Here is a 20447-nt window from a genome sequence, read left to right on the forward strand (position 1 = left end):
CAAGACCTTACCTTAAAGGAAACATTTATTCTTCAGTTAAACACAAAAGATACGGTACACAATTTACATTATCACAGGCATCCTGATGGCTAGTTCTCAACCCTGTTACTTACAAACTGTTAGGCAACATTTGTCCCAAGTGCATCAGCCAAGCAGAAACAAACTGAATGCACTGCTTCCCTTCTGACCCTTTGAGGTGCTTCCTCCCCGACACTGTAATAAAATAACATAGACCCATTTGCAGGTCTTTACCTTTGGACTGGGCAATGTAGATCAGCCTGCTGAATATCTTGCGCATCCGGGGCTTGAGTGCAAAGTTCTTTGCACCTCCGGTGACAGAGATGACAAGGTTAGGGGTTTTCAGGTGCCAATGCTGTGTCATGAGATCATAGAGTGTTTCAGAGTCTGTGTCACACGACAAACGGATGTACTTTGGAGAGAAAAATATAAGAGAAACAAATAACAAGAGATAAATAGTGTTAGCTGGGAACAGACCAGGAATTTTATCTTCTTCTCTAGTCTACACTCTCATTCCAGTAGCTGGCAGACAGAGGCTGAAGTGATGAAGAATTGGAGCTTAAGTATTCATTTCTTCCTCTAAAGTATCTTTATATTCCCACTACAAGCAGGCACCATTGCTAGGACTTCCAAGGTACTTTTGTCTCTTGACAGCTCAGTGACCAGGTCTAGAGATAAGGCACAGTCTTAAAGCGGAACATTGAGTGGTAATTTCAGACCCGCAGCACAGTAAGGAACGTGACTGCAAGCCTTACAATCTCCAGCTCCACCTTTTCTGGGTTCAGTCCCAAAACTTCAACCTGTCAGGAGTTTGCAACTCAAACAGAGTTGCAGTGCTGAAACTGCACTACCACCTTCTGCCACATACAACTTTAACTGGGCAGAAGATGAACTGTGTAGTCCACGAAATATGATTTTTGCCACTACTACTAAAAGTCCACAGTCTTTGTACTGAACTGAGAGTGCAGATTCTCAGAATCTATTTGTCCTCAGCTGATTATAGATGTGATAGCAGTGCTACTAGCTGAAGGCAAGAGCATTGATCATGGGATTCAACAGGATGAACCATAGGAAGTTTGCAATATAAAGATTTTAACTTTAACAAAGCTATGTATAGCTTTGTTTATGGATTAATGGTAGTATTCTTGTAAGTGAACAATAATAATTAGAATTGTATTTTGAGTACACTGTGAAAGTCTTAATTTGACAAACTAGAAATTCTAGACTCCATATATATGGTGTTCCTATCATAACATATATATATATAACACATCATGAAAACTTTATCAAATTTGTAATAAATCTTGAACACTCAATGATGATGCTATAAAGAACATAAGATAGATAATCTGTCCTCAGATAGACCTACCATCTTTCCTTTTACATAAAAGCTCTGGGGCTTTTTTTGATTGTTTTCTCTGCTAAAAAAATAAAAAATAAAAAAAATAAAAAATAAAATATTGAGAGGCAGTTAACTTAAACTGAAGAACATACTAATTAGTTCTAGGAAGGGTTCCCAGGGCTAGTTATTGCATCTGGCTCAGAACAGCACATCACAGAGAAAGCCTAGAAGGCTCAAGGTGCTACACGAGAGCTAATGGAATCTCACAGCATCTACTCTAAGGAAAATCAAATGCATGGAGAATTGGGTGTTCTGCAGGAGAGGGGAAGCTGCCAGAAACAACCGCTCCACAGAGCTGCTAAACCATCTCCAATGCAAACCTTGTTAGCTCTATAGTTAGAAGAAATTTCTCCTGTACAAGGCTCTGTACTAATAACACAAAATCCTTTATGTCTTTATGAATACAGCTTTGTTTCATCAGCAGATAAAGGTTTCCGGCTGAATAACTTGTTTTCATTTATATAAAGCAATGACAAAAAAAAAACACAACAGGTACTAAAGCTGACCTGCCCACGCAGTTCATCTTGTTCTCTCGTATCTCATCACAATGTGTAATCGTAAACACACCTCAGCTTTATTCCATGCACCACCAACTATTCATCTGGCACTTCCCACCTCTAGAGTCCTTGCTGAGGCTATACTCAGTCAGGTGAATGCCTCGGGTTAGCCACTTGCTTTCTCCAAGATGCAACAGTGCCATCTGCCTGGTACACCCAACTAGTGCACTCCAACTATTCCCGCTCACACTCAGCCACTCCTCAAACACACGCAATGAAGTTTCTCAAGAGCTGAATTCAGAAAGGTATTCGAGTGCAGCACTTTTCAGATTGGAGGCTACCAGAACATTACATACAGAAACAACAAGGTTCTTGGATGCTGCAGGTTCTGAGCAAAACTGCAGAAGTAACTGAGCTCAAGTAGGACTTGCTAAACGCAGAGGTTTTATCGATCTGTTCAAGCCTAACATTTCTGCCAAAACACTCATGTGTCCTAGGAAGTGTGACACAGAATAAAACATCTTTTCACTCACTGAAAACAGTCTTTGATTACCTTGGATTTGAAGGGAGGGGCTGCAAGGTGAGGAGGAAAAGGGAGAGGGGAGGAGGAGGAAAAACAATAAAGCCTCTGAAGTTCCACTGATATCTTATATTTCCTATGAATTTACCCTCACTGTAGGTTCTCCACCCCAGGGAATACTCAGACTTCAACTGGGCAGGGGCCTGAGACCTGCTACACAACTGGGTGTGCTTTGAGCAGGAGTTTTTACTAGAAAAAATCAGAAAGAGTTCTGAACAAAGTTACTCTATTATTCTACGTGCAGCACAAAAGGCCTCATTCCAACATCCCAAAGCACCTTTCAGAGTGTCCAGTACAGGGCATAAGATAGGAATGTATGTAAAGAAAAGCTGTAACTCCACAGACTGCGCACATAGAACAGTTAGGGAGGAAGGCAATATACATGAGTGACCAGCAAGCTCTGTTGGCAGGTGCTGAATGACATTGTACACAATTTTAAAGCCATTATAAAGCATCAATAATGATTTTGTGGAGTATCAAGCAGGCATGTGCAAATTCTGTACTGAAGAGCACCGGTCCTCAGAAGAAAGGTCTTACATCCTTACGGATGTTAAAGCCCTATGGTTATCTCATGGATCCTGTTGCACCTTCAAAGGCAAAGCATGCTACACATGCTCCTGTCCCAAGAGTTACACTGGTGTACATCCTCACACCATTCTCTTTCTAAAGCATAGGTTAGTCCACACTGGAAAGGAGGAGGAAAACAATCAAGAAAACAATCTCGCCTTGGTGTTAAAGTCAGACAGTCAGGAACAACATATCTTTATTAGCAACCTGATTGTTCAAGCATTGGAACTTAGCATGTTGGGTTCACTACTGTAGATAGGTAAAAAGGTGCTGAGTTGTTCTTCAACACCATCACATTTCAGTATAGATGAGGACCACAAAATGCTACTGCGAATGGACATTGATACACTTGGGGTACAGAGTCCCAGTGACAGACATCACAGGTCTAGTTGAAATTATCTCCTCCAAACTCCAGGCCTTCAGAATTGTATTAATATGCAAATTACAATAAAACTAGGTACATGAAGAGAAGAAAAAAAACAAAGTAAATGAGCATCACCTTCATTTTTTTGCCACACTTGGAAAAAGATAACCTCTTTTAACCCCACCCACATCACCTGCCTATAAAAACTATTAACACAGAAGAAATTATTCTTTATTATAGTTATCATAGCTTGATATGTTGTCTCCTCTGTAGCCTAACTCTTTCCATTTCCATGAAAATAAAATATACTCCAGCTTCACCTTCTCTGCTTTTAGAAGCTTTTGCTGGCATCGGATTCAGGACTCCTAATATGGTGCACCCAACAGGGGCCTAACACATACCGTTAATATTATCACTTACCTTGCCTCTTTTTCCCATGTTTTCAAAGTGAATGTCCCCAAAGGCATCAGTGGGAAGTTCCTTAGTGTGCTTCTTATAATTCCATTTTTCATTGTTATTAATCTGAGTGCCCTCTATATGTTGATTTTCAGGGTATCCACACTTACACAAGTTGCCCCTAAAAGAAGAGTGAACAGGCACCAAACCCCAGTTATTGTTCTGAGTACAGAAAAGTAAGCCCTGAGTGCTTTCAGTAACTATTTTTATTAACAAGAGACAGAAAATTTTCACAATTTACACCACCTTCAAAACTCCTCCTCTACCAGGACATTTCCAAGAAGTATTGTTCTGCAACAAACCTGGAGCTTGTGAAACACAGTGTAACTACAGTAGCAGTCCCAAATGAAAAGTCTGGGAGCAGGGTTGTACAAATAAAACAAACCAGGGAGCAGGAGGAGTTGTGGCACCAGTCGTGCATGGGACTCAACCAATTTGCTACATGACAAATTAGCATGTAAAATGAGCCATGATTATCTGAGACCAACACCTAATCAAAGAATGGTTTGGGTTGGAAGACGCCTTAAAGACCACCTAGATCCAGCCACCTGCCGCGGGCAGGGCCCCACTCTAGCAGAGCAGGCCCCATCCAGCCTGGCCTTGGGCACTGCCAGGGATGGGGCACCCACAGCTCCTCGGGACAGCCTGGGACAGGGCCTCACCGCCCTCACGGTGAAGAATAATCACACTTCCTCCTCCTACAATCTGCTTCTGTTCTTACTTGTGCCAGGAAACAAAGTGGAATACATCTCAGGAATCAGTCCATGCTGGCACGTGAGATGACATCTTAGGATAGGTCTTACCTATATGACCTCTGTCATCACCACAATCCTAGTTAGATCACTAGCAGCTTAATTTGAAACTCCTAACAAAGCACAGAAATGAAGCAGAATTTAGCATCAGAGAACAACAGATGTGACCTCATCAGATGCAAACCTAAAGGATACAAATAGTTTATTTTCATTTTTGTGCTCTTAACCAGGTATGAAGAGGCCTTCTTGAATGTAATCATTTTCCATGTAAACCCAGGGCCTGACTGAGCAGGGCTAATACATTTTCACATCAAGAGAGAATGGTTATCAGCTTCTACTCTTCCATATAGCAACCAATGATACGGCAACAAGGCAACTCAGAACCATCAAGGTGGACTACACGTCTCTCAGAGCAATGAAAAAAGGTTTGGGAGCACAGTTAACATTCTCCTTAGTCCTCCCAGTCAGAGGTAGGGTCCAGGTAGGCACAGATGAGTTGAAACAAGTCAATACCCAGCTACGTGGCTAGTACCACAGTCAAGGTTTCAGATTCGATGATCACAGTACCTCCTTCAAGAGGCCAGGATTGTTGGGAGATGAGATCCACTTGAGTAAGTGGGGCAAGACCATCTTTACCAACAAGCTGGGCAGACTTATTGATTCATGTTTGAAGCCATCAGGCAGCTGGAAAACTATGAGATAATTGCTATCACAGAAACATGATGACTCTCACAACTGGAGTGCAGTGATGAATAGATATAAACTCCTCAGAGGAGATGGGCAAGGAGGGAGAGGCAGTGGACTTGCCCTCTCTGGAAAAGAAAATATTGACTGCATGGAGCTGTTATTGAAAAACAGAAATGAATTAGAAGTCAAGCCAATGAAGGAAACCTTGTGGTAGGTGTTTACTACAGACTGCCTGATCAACAGGAGAATGTTGATGAATTGTTCTTCCTTCAGCTACAGGAAGCATCACACTGGCAGGCCCTGGTCCTGCTAGGCGACTTCAGCCAGCCTAACATCTGCTGGAAACATGGTACAGCAAGCAGTCTAGGAGACTCCTGGAGTGCGTTGAGGGTAACATCCTAGTCCAGGTGATAGAAAGCCTAACCAAAGGAGATGCATTACTGGACCTGCTGCTCACCAATGCAGAGGACCCTCCTGGAGCAGTCAGGACTGGAGGTAACATGGGCTGCAGTGACTGTGCCCTAGTAGGATTTATGATCTTGAGGGATATAGGCTGGGCAAAAAGAATAATCAGGACCCTAAACCTTAGGAAGGCAAACTTTCAGCTAAGAGATCAGTGGATGGGAAGCCCTGGGAAACTGCCCTCAGGCATGAAGAGCTGGGATATATTTAAAGATATTTTTCTTAGGACAAGAGAACTCTCAATTCCAACATGCAAGAAATTGGGTAAGGGACGCAGGAGACCAGTATGACTGAGTCAGAACCTCTCAGTCAAATTAAAACACAAAACCAAAATGGAGGCAGGGACATACATCCTGGGAAGATAATAGGGATATGGCCCAGTAGTGGTCAAACACTGGAACAGGCTTCCTAGCGAGGTGGGTACTGCCCCGGGGCTGTCAGTGTTCAAGAGGCATTTGGACACTGCCCTCAGTAACATGCGTTAGCTTTGGGTTAGCCCTGGAGTGGTCAGCCAGCTGGGCCTGATGGTCTTTGTAGGTCCCTTCCAACTGAACTATTCTATAAACATGAATCTACGAATACGAATCTTATAATGTTCATAACTGGTACAGTAGTAAATTTGTGAAAACATATATATAGGTGGTGCTCAATTATTTTTTTTTTTAACTGATAGGAGTGTATGATCAAAAACGTTTGTAGAGCACTGTCCTAGAGCTGGGAGAAGCACCCTTGGGTGTCTATCCTACCATCAGATTCCAGCTCTTTTGACCACAGCTGAACAGTATCTCAGATATATGCTAACAGATCAAACACTGACAATGAATATAGTTGTACAAGCAAGACTGATGTGAGGTTGCACTGCTAGATTCAGACTCTTTACAAAAAACTAGCCAAGTCTGCTCCTTGACCAGCCACTGCCATGCGGCCTAGCAGGAAGAAAACACCCTCAGCTCCCAGCCGCCCTGATGTCTGCAAAACAAGAGAAAAATATCTACTTACTCTGACTTGGTGTCCTTTGTAAAAAAGACACATTCTCTCTTCTTGAAGTTATCTTGAATGAAGTTGACCAAATCCTTGAGGGGGAAAGAAAATATTACTTCCAATAGCTCATGAAACAGCACAGACCTCAGTAACAGCATAGTCAGCTCAAGCACAAAGTGAAACTAGTGCACTTTTCAAGTCTCCTTTCTCAACATGGATGGCTGGGAGAACATAAAAAGCACTAAGCTAAATTGACATGACACAAAAGACTACAAAAAATCACAAATGGGCATTCCAAAAAACAAACAAAAAAACCCATACATTAAAGAGGTAAAAAGTGGGGCTTCCTCTCATAAGAAATCCTGAACAGCAAAGCAGATTTGATACCCTAAGAGTTGCTAGAGAGCCTACCCGAATTTCAGAAGTTCTAATCCAAAAGACCCCCAAAGAAAACATCTTGCTTGTATCAAATAGCACAATACAGTCAGCTATAGGTTAGGGAGCATTTCTATTTGCATGCATTGCCACCTTTCCAAACAACTTGAAGCACTTAAAACTGAACATACGTTATAAACAGTGGTTAACTCTGGTCAAGATAGTGCTTAAATCACTGTAACCAACGCTGTTTTTCTGAAAAATAGACATTAATGTCCTCTTGGGTAGGGGCTATTTCAATTCAACACAGAGAGACGCCAGTAGGAGACCTGAACTGAAGTCATGCTTTACGTGAGCTCAGTGCAACACAAAGTCTCTCCAGCTTGTTTAACCAGTACCTGTCACATTAACCTTTAAACTCCAGAAGTTCAGGGGAAGCTTTCAAACTTTTGAGCTACAAATTCTTTCCTAATCTGCCTTTGCAGGCCAGGAAGACAAAAGGAAAAAAAAGAAAAAGTTTCTCACTTACAGACAAAGGCTTGAGGTTGGTTTTTTTTTGTTTGTTTTTAAAGCACAGCTTGGATTTGCAATCCAAGATTTTGCTTGGGACCAAAAGCAAAGGAATATTCCATGATTCTATGAATACAGTTATAGCTTAGTTTACCAGTTTGACAGAATTCATAGTTAAACAGCAGTTAAGGAAAGTTCTTCCAAGTGGAAAAGCATTCTTTAAAATGAGTGTAATATCCAAAACAAAGGAAATGGAAAAGAACATAATTAGCAAGTGGTTCCCTCCACTTTTTTTTTTTTTCATTTTTGTGGTTTTTACAGGCTAAAGACATAAGAGCTAATCATTACAGCACTTTCAAGCCTAGCAGAAGCAAGAACACTGCCAGACTGTGATCAGCAAATGACTGAGGCTTGAAAGGGATTTTAATGTAATTATCTGTTGTCTGCCTTTGCCATCAAATGAAGAGGTGGAAGTTCCTCTCTATAGAGGCAGAGGATTTGTCTCAAACCAAAATGTGAAAAAGGATTTTAAACCAGAAATGACTAACAACAAACAATAAAAATTTATACAGATCAAAAGGAATACATACACCTTTAGACTTTCACCAAGTCAGCAAAGCACCATTACTGCCTGAAGGTTCACTTGGCTGTGAAAACTCCATGAAAGGAAAACTGACAAATCAGTCAAATTTCTCCTGACATGACCTATTTCGCAACCACTGTGTCCCACTCCCAAGACAGTACCCAAGCCTATCAAGGATGTACCTGATACTTACACTGTCATTGTATGACACGTCTATGCTGCGAGACATGCTGGAACAGAGAAGTCTGGAACTCTCAAAATTGCCATTTCTTCGGTGTCGCATGGTGCCTGTAGAAACCTGAAAGAGCATGGCAGAGGTGGAAAGGCTCACTACAATGGTCACTGCTTTCAACAGGTAAAATCAACAAGGACACTCAGTGCCCTGGGAAGGCGAAGGAAGACTTATTTAAATCCAGCAGAGAGATTTTAAAAGTGAATCGACTCCTCACATGTGAAACTACCATTCAGAGAAGATCTTTTCTCCTATTTCATTCCACAAAAAGACTTTCCCCCTTCTTTCCCTACTTCAGAAAGAACTCCAAGTCAACATGCTTTGAGAAAGGAGTGTATGTGCTGCCCCGCACACCACTCAATTCACTGCAGTATCTTAGCTCTCTTTGTCTTCCCATCTCTGATGGGCATGCTGAGGATTTGGGCTACTGTTTCGATACAATGAGCAGCTCCTAGTTCAGCGTGTTTACAAACTAAATGGGATATTATTAAGACACAATTCAACCACAGAATACTGACTGCAGTGTAAAAAGAAGTTGGTCTAGAAGCACACCAGAAGAGCAGATGCAGCACTGCAGCACCTGAACTCAGGTCCCTCGTGTCTCCATCCACTCCTTTAGCAATGATGCAACCTGAAGAGTAGGTCAAATTAAAGTTTATTGCATCTGAAAGTTAACGAGCCAGCCCTGGAGTCAAACACATGTCAGTCACCCTCTAGAGCAGACACCTGTACTGACTTCACTGTCTTTGAAGGAGGATCACTTCATTTGCACCATGTCCCAAAGCACAGAACAAATTTATTTTTATGCTAACAGCAAGTGCTTCAATTCCCTATACATTATTTGCAACAAAATATTGAAAAAGATCTGCCAAAAAGGAAGGTTGGCAGCCAGCTATGGCAGTGAGCTCAAATTCCACTTGTTTCAATACTAATTTCTCTCCTGCCTTTTCTTCTCACTGTGTATACTGGGCTTGCCTCCCAGGTGCCATTGGCACCACATGGAGAACAGCAGCCTCCCAGACACAGGAACGCTCATTCTCCAGCTCTAATGAAGCAGTCCTGAGTGAGAATATATTATTTCTGAGGACCGAAAACTAACAAGTGAGAAATTATTTACTCACGGTGTTCGACAAAGTAGGACAGGCAAAAGCAGCTGGAAGCTGTAGTCGTAAATAGAGCATCTCCGAAAGCAAGAAAAAAGGTAAGTTTTCACAGAAACACGTCTATTTATACATCATAGTTAGTATATAAAAATACTCTGAAAACCATTTCCTGCTGAAGGGGAGCACAACTGACTCCTTCAGCGTTATTACTGTGTACGGGAGGCCACAGCAACTCCATCTGAACTCCTTGACCTAGCTGGGATCACAGTCTCTCTTCTTTTTCCCCGTGTTAAGAGTACGGCTTCAGCTTTTGAAGTTGTTTAAACTTCATTTATGCCACACTGATCTAGTGTCGTGTGAAAGCAGGATGCTTAAAAAGGTGCCTGTATACAGCTGAGACACAGTTTTCAATGTGACTGCTTAGAAGCAGCACCTATGGAGTGACAGAATTCACCAAAAAAGCCAGTGTTCACCATCTGGGTGTTACAAGGGGAAGAGCAATGCCAATCTCTCAAAGAATGGCCAAGAGCACAGCATTTCAAGCAGAGCCTGCATTGCTGTTCCATAAAGAGTGCGCCCTGTTTCAAATGCATGGCTCCTTGCAGAAAAAGAAGAAAGGAAGACTATGCATATACCCCCCCCAAAACACAAGTAGCAGGACAACCAGTTAAAAAAACTCATCTCAGGCCTCCCAAGTCAATGGTGAGCTAGCTTGCATGGCACACATGAATCTGCAGTACTGCAAATGATGAGGGCAGGTGAGAGGGTTTCCTCCAGCGAGGTTATCTGCTCAGGGACCATGCCAATTGGGAAACGGAGGGAAAAGGGACAAGCCAGACACAAAATATACAGACACACGGACCTGACAAAAAACACTTGGAGACGATGACAAGAAAGAAATCTCTCCAGGCACTCTAACTGGTGAGGTACCAAGAAACTGCAGGCAAACTGGGATTTTGCAACTGCTAAGGATGCAAAGCTGAGGTTTGGGAATTTGGGTGGGAAGGGTCAGCAGAACTGTGCCAGCTGGTGAGGGGAAGGCAACTGGGGAGGAACAAGGGAGAAATGGGCAGAAAAGGGTATAAAAGGAGCTGGTTGCATGCAAAACAGGGCTGGTTACCAGGCTGGCTTGGCTGACCACTGCAGTCTGTGCTGTCTTCCTAATCAACTCTTTCTAAAATATCTCTGTTCTGAACCGCATGCCTGCTACTGAGTGAGACTGGAGGGGGCCACGGCCCCTGCACCTGGTGCCAGCTGCTGGGGGTGCCAGTTTCTAAATCCTCCCCACAGTGGGTTTGTGTGGGGCACAGTGAATGTGCACCCACTTGCAAACTCCTGGCAGGATCAGCCCCTCGTTAGGGTGAACCTCAGGTCCAGGCTACAGAGGTGTGCTACAGAGCACTAGGAGGTTGCAAAGAGCATTCTAACTAATTCTGGTATCGACCAAGAATGTGATGACTGGGAGGGTATTGTCCCTAAAATTCACTAGATTGCTTAAAACAAAAGCAAGCATTCTCCACCACATCGCTCATTTAACTGAATGTCTGACAATTGCACTGGGAGACAAGTTCCAAGTAACCCAGTATACAATTCTCACCATTTCACATCATTGATTTTTGATGTAGAAAAATGTTTATAAAAGGCATGATTTGAGATAAAAGTTGTGCAAGAAGAAATATGTGTTGGTCTGGGTTTATGCAACATTTATTGGCTGAGTTTTACTTTACCTGTTGATTTGTTTAGTAAGTTAACACCAGAAAAGTGGCCATGGATATAACTGTACAGAGAAAAGATTAAATGGAAACAAGGGCATTAAGTTATTCATTCAAAACGCTAAAGAAATTCAAAGTTTGTCTCCCTGCATTTTTAAATAATTGATAAGACTGAATAGCCTGCAAACAAATTGAAAAAAGTTAGCAAGAGTGCAAAGGAACACTGAAAATCTTAGACTTATATTTCAATTCAAGTTTTGATACCACAATTTCAATTTCAAGTTTTTGATACCACAGTGCTTAGCAGATATTTGGGAGAGAAACTCATTAACTCCACAAGTGTTAGAAATAATAGCAGTTGTACACACTTTAATAGATGTGACAGCTGCAGTCTATGTAACAGGCAAATGCAATTCATTTTTGATCAGATTTCAAAACAATTAAATATATAGGAAGGCATTGTTTAGAGCACAGACCATTGCATTAAAACATAAGCTTTTTAAACTATCAAGTTTTTGAGAATACTAAACATCAGATAAAAACAAGAATAATCCTCTAAACTGTAAGACTAAGTATATGATTTCCATAGCACTTAGAGGAGCATATTCCAAGGAAATCTTCATCCTGGAAGAGTCTAACGGGGAAAAAAATAGAAGTCATAAACAATAACTTTTAATGAAGAGACTTGAATAAATAGGCTTTTAAAAATCTTGTCTGCAACTGAAAAACAAAACCAACTTCCACTTCCAGAAAGGTTTCAGATAAATCTAACCACTATTTACATAAACATAATTCTAGCAACTGGCTTTAAGTGTCAGCTTCTAAAAAGGAAAGGACAGTGCCAAACTTCAGAGGTAGAGCTACCTCAAACTCAGCGTATGAAAAGTATTTACTCCTAAGCACAGATAAAAACAAAGCCTAATCATGTACCAGCGTGGAGCACTTACCAAAGTCTCCAGAACATGCCCCAGCAATCCTACTGAAATCATTACCCAAAGAGGAAGGTTTTGATATAGTTCGGCTTGCAAAGCCCCACCTTTTTCAATCTGTGTCATGCTTTCCTTTTAAGGGAGGGCACAGTGGAAGAGAAAATGCACAGGAGCAAGCACCGGCAGGATTATTCACCAATTAATGATGGAGGAAGACATAATGGCAGCTGGACACGGGAAATAAATGACTGTTGCAGGTTATTTGCAGGAGGTGGAGAACAGCAAAGTTTCTGCTCCACCTGCTGCCAGTGTACTGTAGAATCTGATAACAATACTGCAGCTCATTTATCTAATCAGCAGCTCTATTAAAAAGCTAGAAATATAACAAAATGCTTATGGGAATAAAGAAATAGATTTTAATGTTTACAGTTCCAAAATGAACAGCCATGAATCTCTACGCTTTGGTAAAAGTAATTTCTATTGCCATGAAATTCACAGCACCTCCTTGGAGAGCCACCTTGTTCCCAGCCCACTCCGCCTGTGGAAAGCAGAGTTATCCCGTGTGCTGCTGAATTACCTCGTACATCCCTCTAGTCAACCACTTTGGACAGATGTCACCCCGCGTCCAGCTCAACCACTCCCCACAACCCTATTTTACTTTGCACTGCCGTGGATGGGCAAGCAAAGGACAAACTGCATCCAGCCGTGGAGGACAGAAGTGGTAACACGTCAGGAACCCCAGAACCACAGGAGGAAAAGAACAAAAGCCATACTGCCCAAAAGGCCCAAGACAAAACCAGTCTGTGGTGTAATTACACAACCTGTAATTGTGTTGTGTTGAAAACGCAACCATAAAAGACAAGTAGAGGCTCAAGGTGCTAGCTTCTGGTAATCAGGAATGTCACTAAGCCGTGCAAAGGCAGTCTGAATTATGATCCCAAATCATCCAGGTTCAAAAGCCCCCTGGTGTGTGCTGGGCTCCCTCCACGCACCCCATTCCAGGCTTTTCTCCTCTCTGAAACTGAGGGAATGATGCTCCCAGGAATCTGTTCCCAGCATGCAGTCAAAGTGGGCCCAGACATGTATGTGGATAACCACCAGAAAGTCTCAGCAAACGTACCTCTGTTGCTTTTGCAACAGGAGGAGTAAGGCGGCTCAGAAGCATTTTTGCCTCGTGTCACACCGTGCAGTGACAGCATGAAGATGGTGGTGCCAAGCAGCATCAGCAAGAAAGGGAATGGATCTGGATTTCCCCGTCCTCAGAGCAATCTTTCCTTCTGTGACAGAGATAGCTTTACTTACCCTAAATCTCACATTACCTTGTTGTACACACATCTGCATTTGCAGAAGATTTCATTTAACTCACTCTGCAGTTTCTAACAGTGATATGCCTGTCCCTGCTAGACATACTGCACATTAGCAATTAATGGCTTACGAACAGGCAGCTACCATGCACTTCATTCCTCCATTTTCCTTCCCTCTTGGCTTGGTTATCCAGTTGGTTCAACTATGAAATAAGGAGCAAAAGGGCAGAAGGAGCTTAGACTCTAAATGTTGCTCATTTTAATCAGAAAATGATTACCATGCAGAACTTTAAGTCCTCACTAAAGGCAGCGCCTGTAAGCATTACATACACATTCCACTTCACCTGCTCTGTAAGAGCTGCTATCCCATGAAGCCTACCTTAAGCTGTAGTAAAAACTGGTAGAGTTCAAACCATTGGAGGCTATTACAGTTTGTATTTTATTTCCTGGGCTCTGCCAAACTGAAGGAAAAGGTTTCCTTTATTTAATTTCCTCACTCAACCTGTACCCAGCAATGTGGGATGCCATTTCACCATCCAGGAGGTAAATCTGCACTAGAACAGCACATTCCAGTGACTTTTTTTTTTTTTTTTTTTTTTTTTTAAAGTCAGGAGGGATTTTCAGTCTGCTTTTGCCATGTGTGTTCAGCCCAAAGACATAATCCATCCGTGATCTGCTACTTTTCAGGAACATAAGAAAACATATCAAAGACTTGCAGCTAATGCTCAGAGGTAGCTAAAACACTTCTGTTCACAGGAACAGAGTTTTCAGAGGCAGACATTAGCAATGTGGTCACACACCAAAACTACTGAAGCGCTGAACGTGAATCTTTACCTGGGGTTCATACCTGCAGTCAGCACCCTAGCCACATAAAAGGGGCCCTCAAACATTCTTTTAAAAAAGCAACTGCAGAATTCTGCCTGGTCCTGGGCATAGCAAAAATGGACTTTGGGAGCGCTTCGTGTCTCTCAAATGTAGCAAATCCACCTGTACTTCTAATGAGGGAGTATGCACCCCAAGCTAAGTCAGAAATGATCTCTGAACACGTTAGGAGTTTTTTAATCTCCCCAGGAAAAGATGATCAATAGTTTCCAAAGACAAGAACTCCTCCATTAGCACTAATTCACACTTTCCAGCACATCTGCATTCTTGATTTAAGAATACCTATCTAAGATGTAATTGCTATCATTTGTATTCCAAACCTACACCAAATACACTAATATTTCCTGTATTCCAGCAAAATCAGGTCTCTACTTCCACTGGAGAAATTTCAGTGAGAATTTGCCAAATGCCACAGAACTTGCTGTCTTTCCTAATTCACAGAGCATTCCAAGGAGTATTTTGAGTTTATATTTCATAATATCTATATATTTTCATACTTGTATTATATTATAATTTAGTATATATTTTTATATTATATATATATTATAATATTTATATATTTTGAGTTTATTTTGAGTCCAGTTTGGGACTAAAGCCAGGTTAGTATTTCTGAACAATAGAAACGGTGCTAATACGGATTCTTCTTCAGATCATGTCCAAAGAGCTATGTTTCTATGATCAATGAAGTAAAAATCCTCAGGATCAGCATTTGGATATTACCAGTGCCACTATCTATGCAGGTATCAAAATACAGGAAGCACTTGTATTACTAAGAAATGGAAAGCAAACGTAGGTATAAAAATATTTTCCATTGCACCAATAGCCAATAAGAGACTGTAAGGAAGAAAGATGCTTCTGCACACAAATGAACATTATGATCCTTTAAAAAAATACAAAATAAAATAAAAAGCATAAAGCAAAGAGCAGATTTAAGTCAAATGGTGCCTGAAGAGCTACAGCGATTTCTGAACCCTGCAGTCTCCGCTCTGCAGAAAGGCAGATGCTATGAGATCAGTAGCTGGCAGTAAATCACCTTCCAACCCGGGACCGATGAGAGCTTATAACTAGCTTTTTGTTGCTGAAGGCAGAATTGACAGCGCACCTGTGAAGTTGACCAGTATATTCATTCTCTTGTAATGTCTTTTTTTGTTGTGTTTAACTCAGTTATTCTCACCTCACCACACTGAGTGATTTTTTTTAGTGTCAAATAAATAGACTGTCATGGGCTGACAGCATTAAAATTACCAACTATTGGCTGTGAAATCCGTATTAGGATCAAAGTTCTTTTGGCTGAGCTTTGAGCCGCATGCTACTAGCTCTGTTTAAAGACAATGTCTTACTGGAGGTAGGTTTATGGAGTTTCACAGTATAGCCACCATGCTACGGCATTCAATGGCTGTAAATACTCTGAGGTCATCTGTTCCCACCCAAAACTCATGGTAGAGTCCAAGCAAACGCATAGATGGGCTTTGCAGCACTATCCAAGCATGATGGATCAAATGGGCAAAAAAGTAAAATATTTAATCTGTTGAGTGTCATCGCTATCCTTTCCTCATCAAAATTCTCCCCACTGATCACCAAGAGAGAACAAGATGCCAAATACTGTTATGGAACAGCCAGGGTACTTAGTAATTACAGAAACAAAAGTAAAGTGTTACATGGAGATTCACAAAAAAACAAACACAAAGACACACCACCTATTTCTATTACTGAAATCCCTTTGGATTTATTTTGCTTTGGCTACAGTCTACTAACAGTCTTGAGGAAACGTTTCTACAGATGCAGTTTCACACAGGAGCTCATTTGCTGTGCATGACTTGCCCTCTGCACCCCCTGGCCCACTGCATCCTGCCCACTTTTATGGCTTCCTATAATGACCCACTTCTTCCCTTTTCATCCAAACTGCAGAAATTCACCTTGGGCAGGAATAACAGCTTGTATGACTCTTTACCCTGTTATGTTGTGATTTCGGAGGAGGAGACAGTCTGATCCATTCTCCCCTGGGGAAAACAAATCTGTTTCATCCTGTCTCCAGCTCAGCTCAACTGTATTTCTGAAGTGTTACAAGAGAGGGAGAGGAAAGCAATTAAAATTGTTTAATGTGAACTACGAGATAGGACATTAGCACTTCTCCCCAAAAGCACCTTGAACATAGTTGGCATGAACTACACAACAAACCTGTGAAGAAATAAGAATAATTGCCTGTCATTTCAATCCCATCCCCACTGTCTCTCCCATCAGTGGCTAAGGAGAACATCGGAAGATGCTGCAGGGAGGGCAAATCAATATTATAGCAGCAAGGAACCCACAAATGCACTGAAATAAAGTAAGCTCTTCAGGTTAAGTAAAAGGACAAGGATAGACTTATACACACACACACACACTTTTTGTGACAAAGAAGTCGGAGATCTGACTCCTACTTCTGTACGTGTGGATCACATCTCTCTTGGTCACCAATGCAACATAAAAGCTACAGACCTTAAACTTCTGAGTATGAAGTCAAAATAAGGGGTCTGGAAATGAGACACCTCTGAGCTAACACAGCTGTCCCAGCAGGGACACAGCAGGTTGGGAAGAAGGACTTGTTGAAGCATTTACAAGAAGACCACAGCAGAAATTTGGCAGGAAAATGCAAAGATCTGAGGACTTAAAGCTTGGAAGAACGCTACAGAGCAAACCCTAAAAAGGAGGAGTGAAACAATTACACAGAGAGCACTCAGGACAAGTCTGCACCCCTGGCCAAAAAACAGATGGCTAACACCTCCTCTAGATACTTGGGCATCCACTTCAGGGCTACACAGTGCTGTAGATTCTGTGGCAGGGATTCAGAGCGTGTGCAAACAGCTCCAGGACTATCACACACAGGCCTGTACGTTTCTTCTGTTTTTATCACTATTTCTGGGGAGAGCAGGGAGAAGGAAGAAGGCAGCACTTTGCTTTCAGCTGAGTCCCTTCCCCATCCTCTTCCAGCTCAAGGGCTATGCCTTGATCATGCCTACATAAGGACAAAACGTTGCAGGTGTGGGGTCTGATGAAGAAAAGAAGAATCACAGGCTGAGCATCAAGTTAGGCACCAGCTCCATCAGTGTTACGGGGCTGTGCATGAGAACTAAGCGTGGGTGAAGAGCACCAGCTCCTTCCCCTCACACGGACCAGCCTGAAGGAGAGCAGAGAGCAATCTCCTTCATGTGGCTTGCCACCACAGAGTCATTTCTGTGCCCAAAACAAATGGAAAGGAAGTACGTCACGGCTGAAATAAGAAAGGAGGGTCCCTCCCGAGGTTTGTATGTGGAACATGGTTTGGTTTCTCCCTCTGTTCTCTAGTACCTACACTGCAATGTTGGAAGACCTGGCTTTCTCCATGCTAAGACCCCAACTTACTCATTTCTCCCAGCAGAAAGGACTGTGCCTGAAGTACTGGGATGCTCTGTGCACCTACCAGCCACCACAAGTCTCTTTTCTTTCAGACAATACAGGCAATTTGTTGGTTTCACTTCTTGTTGTTAACCAGAAGTTATAATTACCTTAACTGAGCTACTTACACAGTTGAAGTTATAATTAATATATTAAGATTACGTAAAATGAGCAGCTTCAGAAGGTGTTTTTCATTCCAAGAAAGGTCAATGAAACTAGTGAAACTACACCAGAGTCCTACCTGAAGCGTAGGCATGATAAATCCTGTTCCGGTATAAGTCTGGCAATGAAAACACAAATAGCAGAGCTTCTTTGAGGTCAAGGTCTTTATGGATCTTGGAGAAGCCGAAAGAGCTAAAGTTGTGTCTGTGGAGACAATTGCTCAGAAGATATGGTTTTGTGAAGAAACAACACTTGCTGCTTACTCATTTCTCTCTATATTTGGGTAGGCAGGTGCACCGCTGGAGGTCAATCAAAGTTGTATAAAAGGTACCAGCTCCTGTGATTCTTACTCCTTTTCAGTGGAAAACCATGTAGAATGTCATTTCCAGCTGGCTGCTCTAGTCACAAGGATTTAATATGAATTACAGAAAGCAATTTTGTTATTTTTAACCAACTGTTTTTCCAAGATGTAACACACTACTCCATCAAGTCTACAATGACACGCTAAATGGCACATTAAAAAGAAAATAACCTGGTGCAAAATTGCTATAGTATAGTGATTACAGATATTTGAACTGTTCAAAAAGGAATTACTAACATTGTCCAAATTTATTAGAACCACTTCTTACTAGTCTGAGTGTCCTGCTATGCTCACTTAAAGAGGACAAGTCTCCTAGACAAGTTTAAGTGTCACCTTGCAAGGGTATAAAGACCTATTGTTATGGGAAGTTGAAAACTGGGTTATGACAGAACAGAAAGTTGTAGTCCTACCCTCTTTTATTACTTATTCTGCTGTTTCACTAGCATTTAAAATCCTTTTTAACAATTTAAATTCCTAAATGCAGACACTTGTATTTATTTATAATGTGAGAGTACATTGCACTGGGAAAAAAATGGGTGAAATCACTGATATGCATGTTAGCCCAGAAAGCTTTAAAAGTGCATTTTTGTGTGAAATATTAATAGGTATGAACTGAACACTGTCAGATTCTTTCTGTAAAAGCCTTAAAAAATGAAATAAATCCACCAAAAATAATGTAATGAGAGGAGAGGGAAAGGACAGCGATCTCAGAAGCGCTGAATTGAAAGGAAGGATCGCTTTGCTGGACCTGCTGGCTATACTGCTGCTAATATAGCCCAAGATGTCGTTGGCTCTTTTGGTGCCACAGAACACTACTGGATCATGTTCAACTTCATGTCCAGCAGGACCCTCAAATCATTTGGCAAAGCTGCTTTCTAGTCAACCAATGACCTGGTCAAACTGTTGGGTTGGTGAAACTATATAAACAAGGGCTCAATCCAAAGTCAACTGAAAATGCATTTATTGTAAACAAGAACTAGGGTTGGAAACGATCAGAGATAAATAACTTTTTTCCTTCCCTAAAGACAGATCAGATAGATTTTTTTTCATTTCTGATGGATGGCTCATGAATCTGTCCTTAAAAACATTTATTGGTGGAGATTCCATACTCTCCCGATCAACATAGACTACTTTCCACGTCAGACCTCTCTTCCTTGCTGAGATTTTCCCAATTACTATTTGTGATCTTGGATATTTATTTCTTTTTCCTGAGAATGGACCAGAGCACATGCCATCTACATAGATACTGATCAACAAGTGGAGACAGCCTTGTCTTTATACACTGCTTTGAGACATTGACCCTTGGAATCCAGCAAATGAGAGGGAAGCTCTGCAATGCAGGGTGTTTGTCAAGTATCTTCAGTTTGACTTTGTTTCACTCAAAAAGTCCCGACAACTGGCAGTTCTGCTCCCATCTGTGTCAGAGCACTGATTTCAACATCTTCAAGCTCGACTTCTGCCTTCAGTAAATACCAGACTGTATTAGACTTCCTTTCATCTCGATGTGAAATTTAAGTGCAACATTTCTGGAGTGCTTAGAACACACAAGATGCTGAATGTGGAGCTTCTCCTTTTAATCCAGACAAAAGCTGTACCCAGAAATCAAAGGTTTTTCAACAAAAGTGTTACCAGAAGGGACACTTTTAGGAACATGCTGCCTACCACCAACCCGTGAATAGCAGTCAGAGATAACTTGTCCAAGTCCTATTGGTTTCTGGTTTTATTCTCCCACTGCCATAAACCAAAATGGGACAGCAAGCATCCATCCCAAGGAGCTAACATGAGGGGTGTATCAGGAATATTGTTCAGTTGGAAAGTGTGGTCAAAAATGCAGGTCATCCAGAGCAATACATTTAGGGTGCCCCAACTTTGTGAAAACAGCATTTCTGGCAGCAGATACTGCACTATTGCTTTAACAGCTCAGAACAGATGTGGACTCAAGCTAAATTCACTTACAAATTGTTACAAATTGCACAGGTGCAAATGTAGCTGTTGTAGAAGACTGAGTGGGACTGCCAGAGTCAGCATGACAGTTCTCAGTTATTTTTCCTCAGTCCAGCCACTACCTCACTTGCATACTTCCCAAGTCCTTCCTCATAATAATACAATTCCAT

The 20447-nt window shown here is 41.7% G+C and overlaps 1 protein-coding gene across 20 annotated transcripts in view; it reads right to left on the reverse strand.

Moving 5' to 3' along the window:
* Positions 1 to 20447, reverse strand: part of TRPM8 (transient receptor potential cation channel subfamily M member 8) — a gene marked incomplete at its 5' end in the record, with an annotated part of 140709 nt that overhangs the window by 36669 nt on the left and 83593 nt on the right. For 16 of the 20 annotated variants that reach the window (XR_014585931.1, XM_083841492.1, XM_083841493.1 and 13 more), the window contains 4 exons: positions 253 to 430; positions 3849 to 4005; positions 6785 to 6858; positions 8428 to 8532. Coding sequence is in view for 19 of the 20 variants with exons in the window: in XM_083841492.1 (XP_083697618.1) it covers positions 253 to 430; positions 3849 to 4005; positions 6785 to 6858; positions 8428 to 8532 (514 nt within the window). Of the gene's footprint in view, positions 1 to 252; positions 431 to 3848; positions 4006 to 6784; positions 6859 to 8427; positions 8545 to 12228; positions 12510 to 13330; positions 13678 to 18051; positions 18082 to 20447 lie in introns of those variants that run through there. The other 4 variants (XM_083841491.1, XM_083841508.1, XM_083841505.1 and 1 more) reach the window with 4 other exon arrangements.

This window comes from Anser anser, assembly GCF_964211835.1.
Source record: "Anser anser genome assembly, chromosome: 6".
Classification (NCBI taxonomy): Eukaryota; Metazoa; Chordata; class Aves; order Anseriformes; family Anatidae; genus Anser; species Anser anser.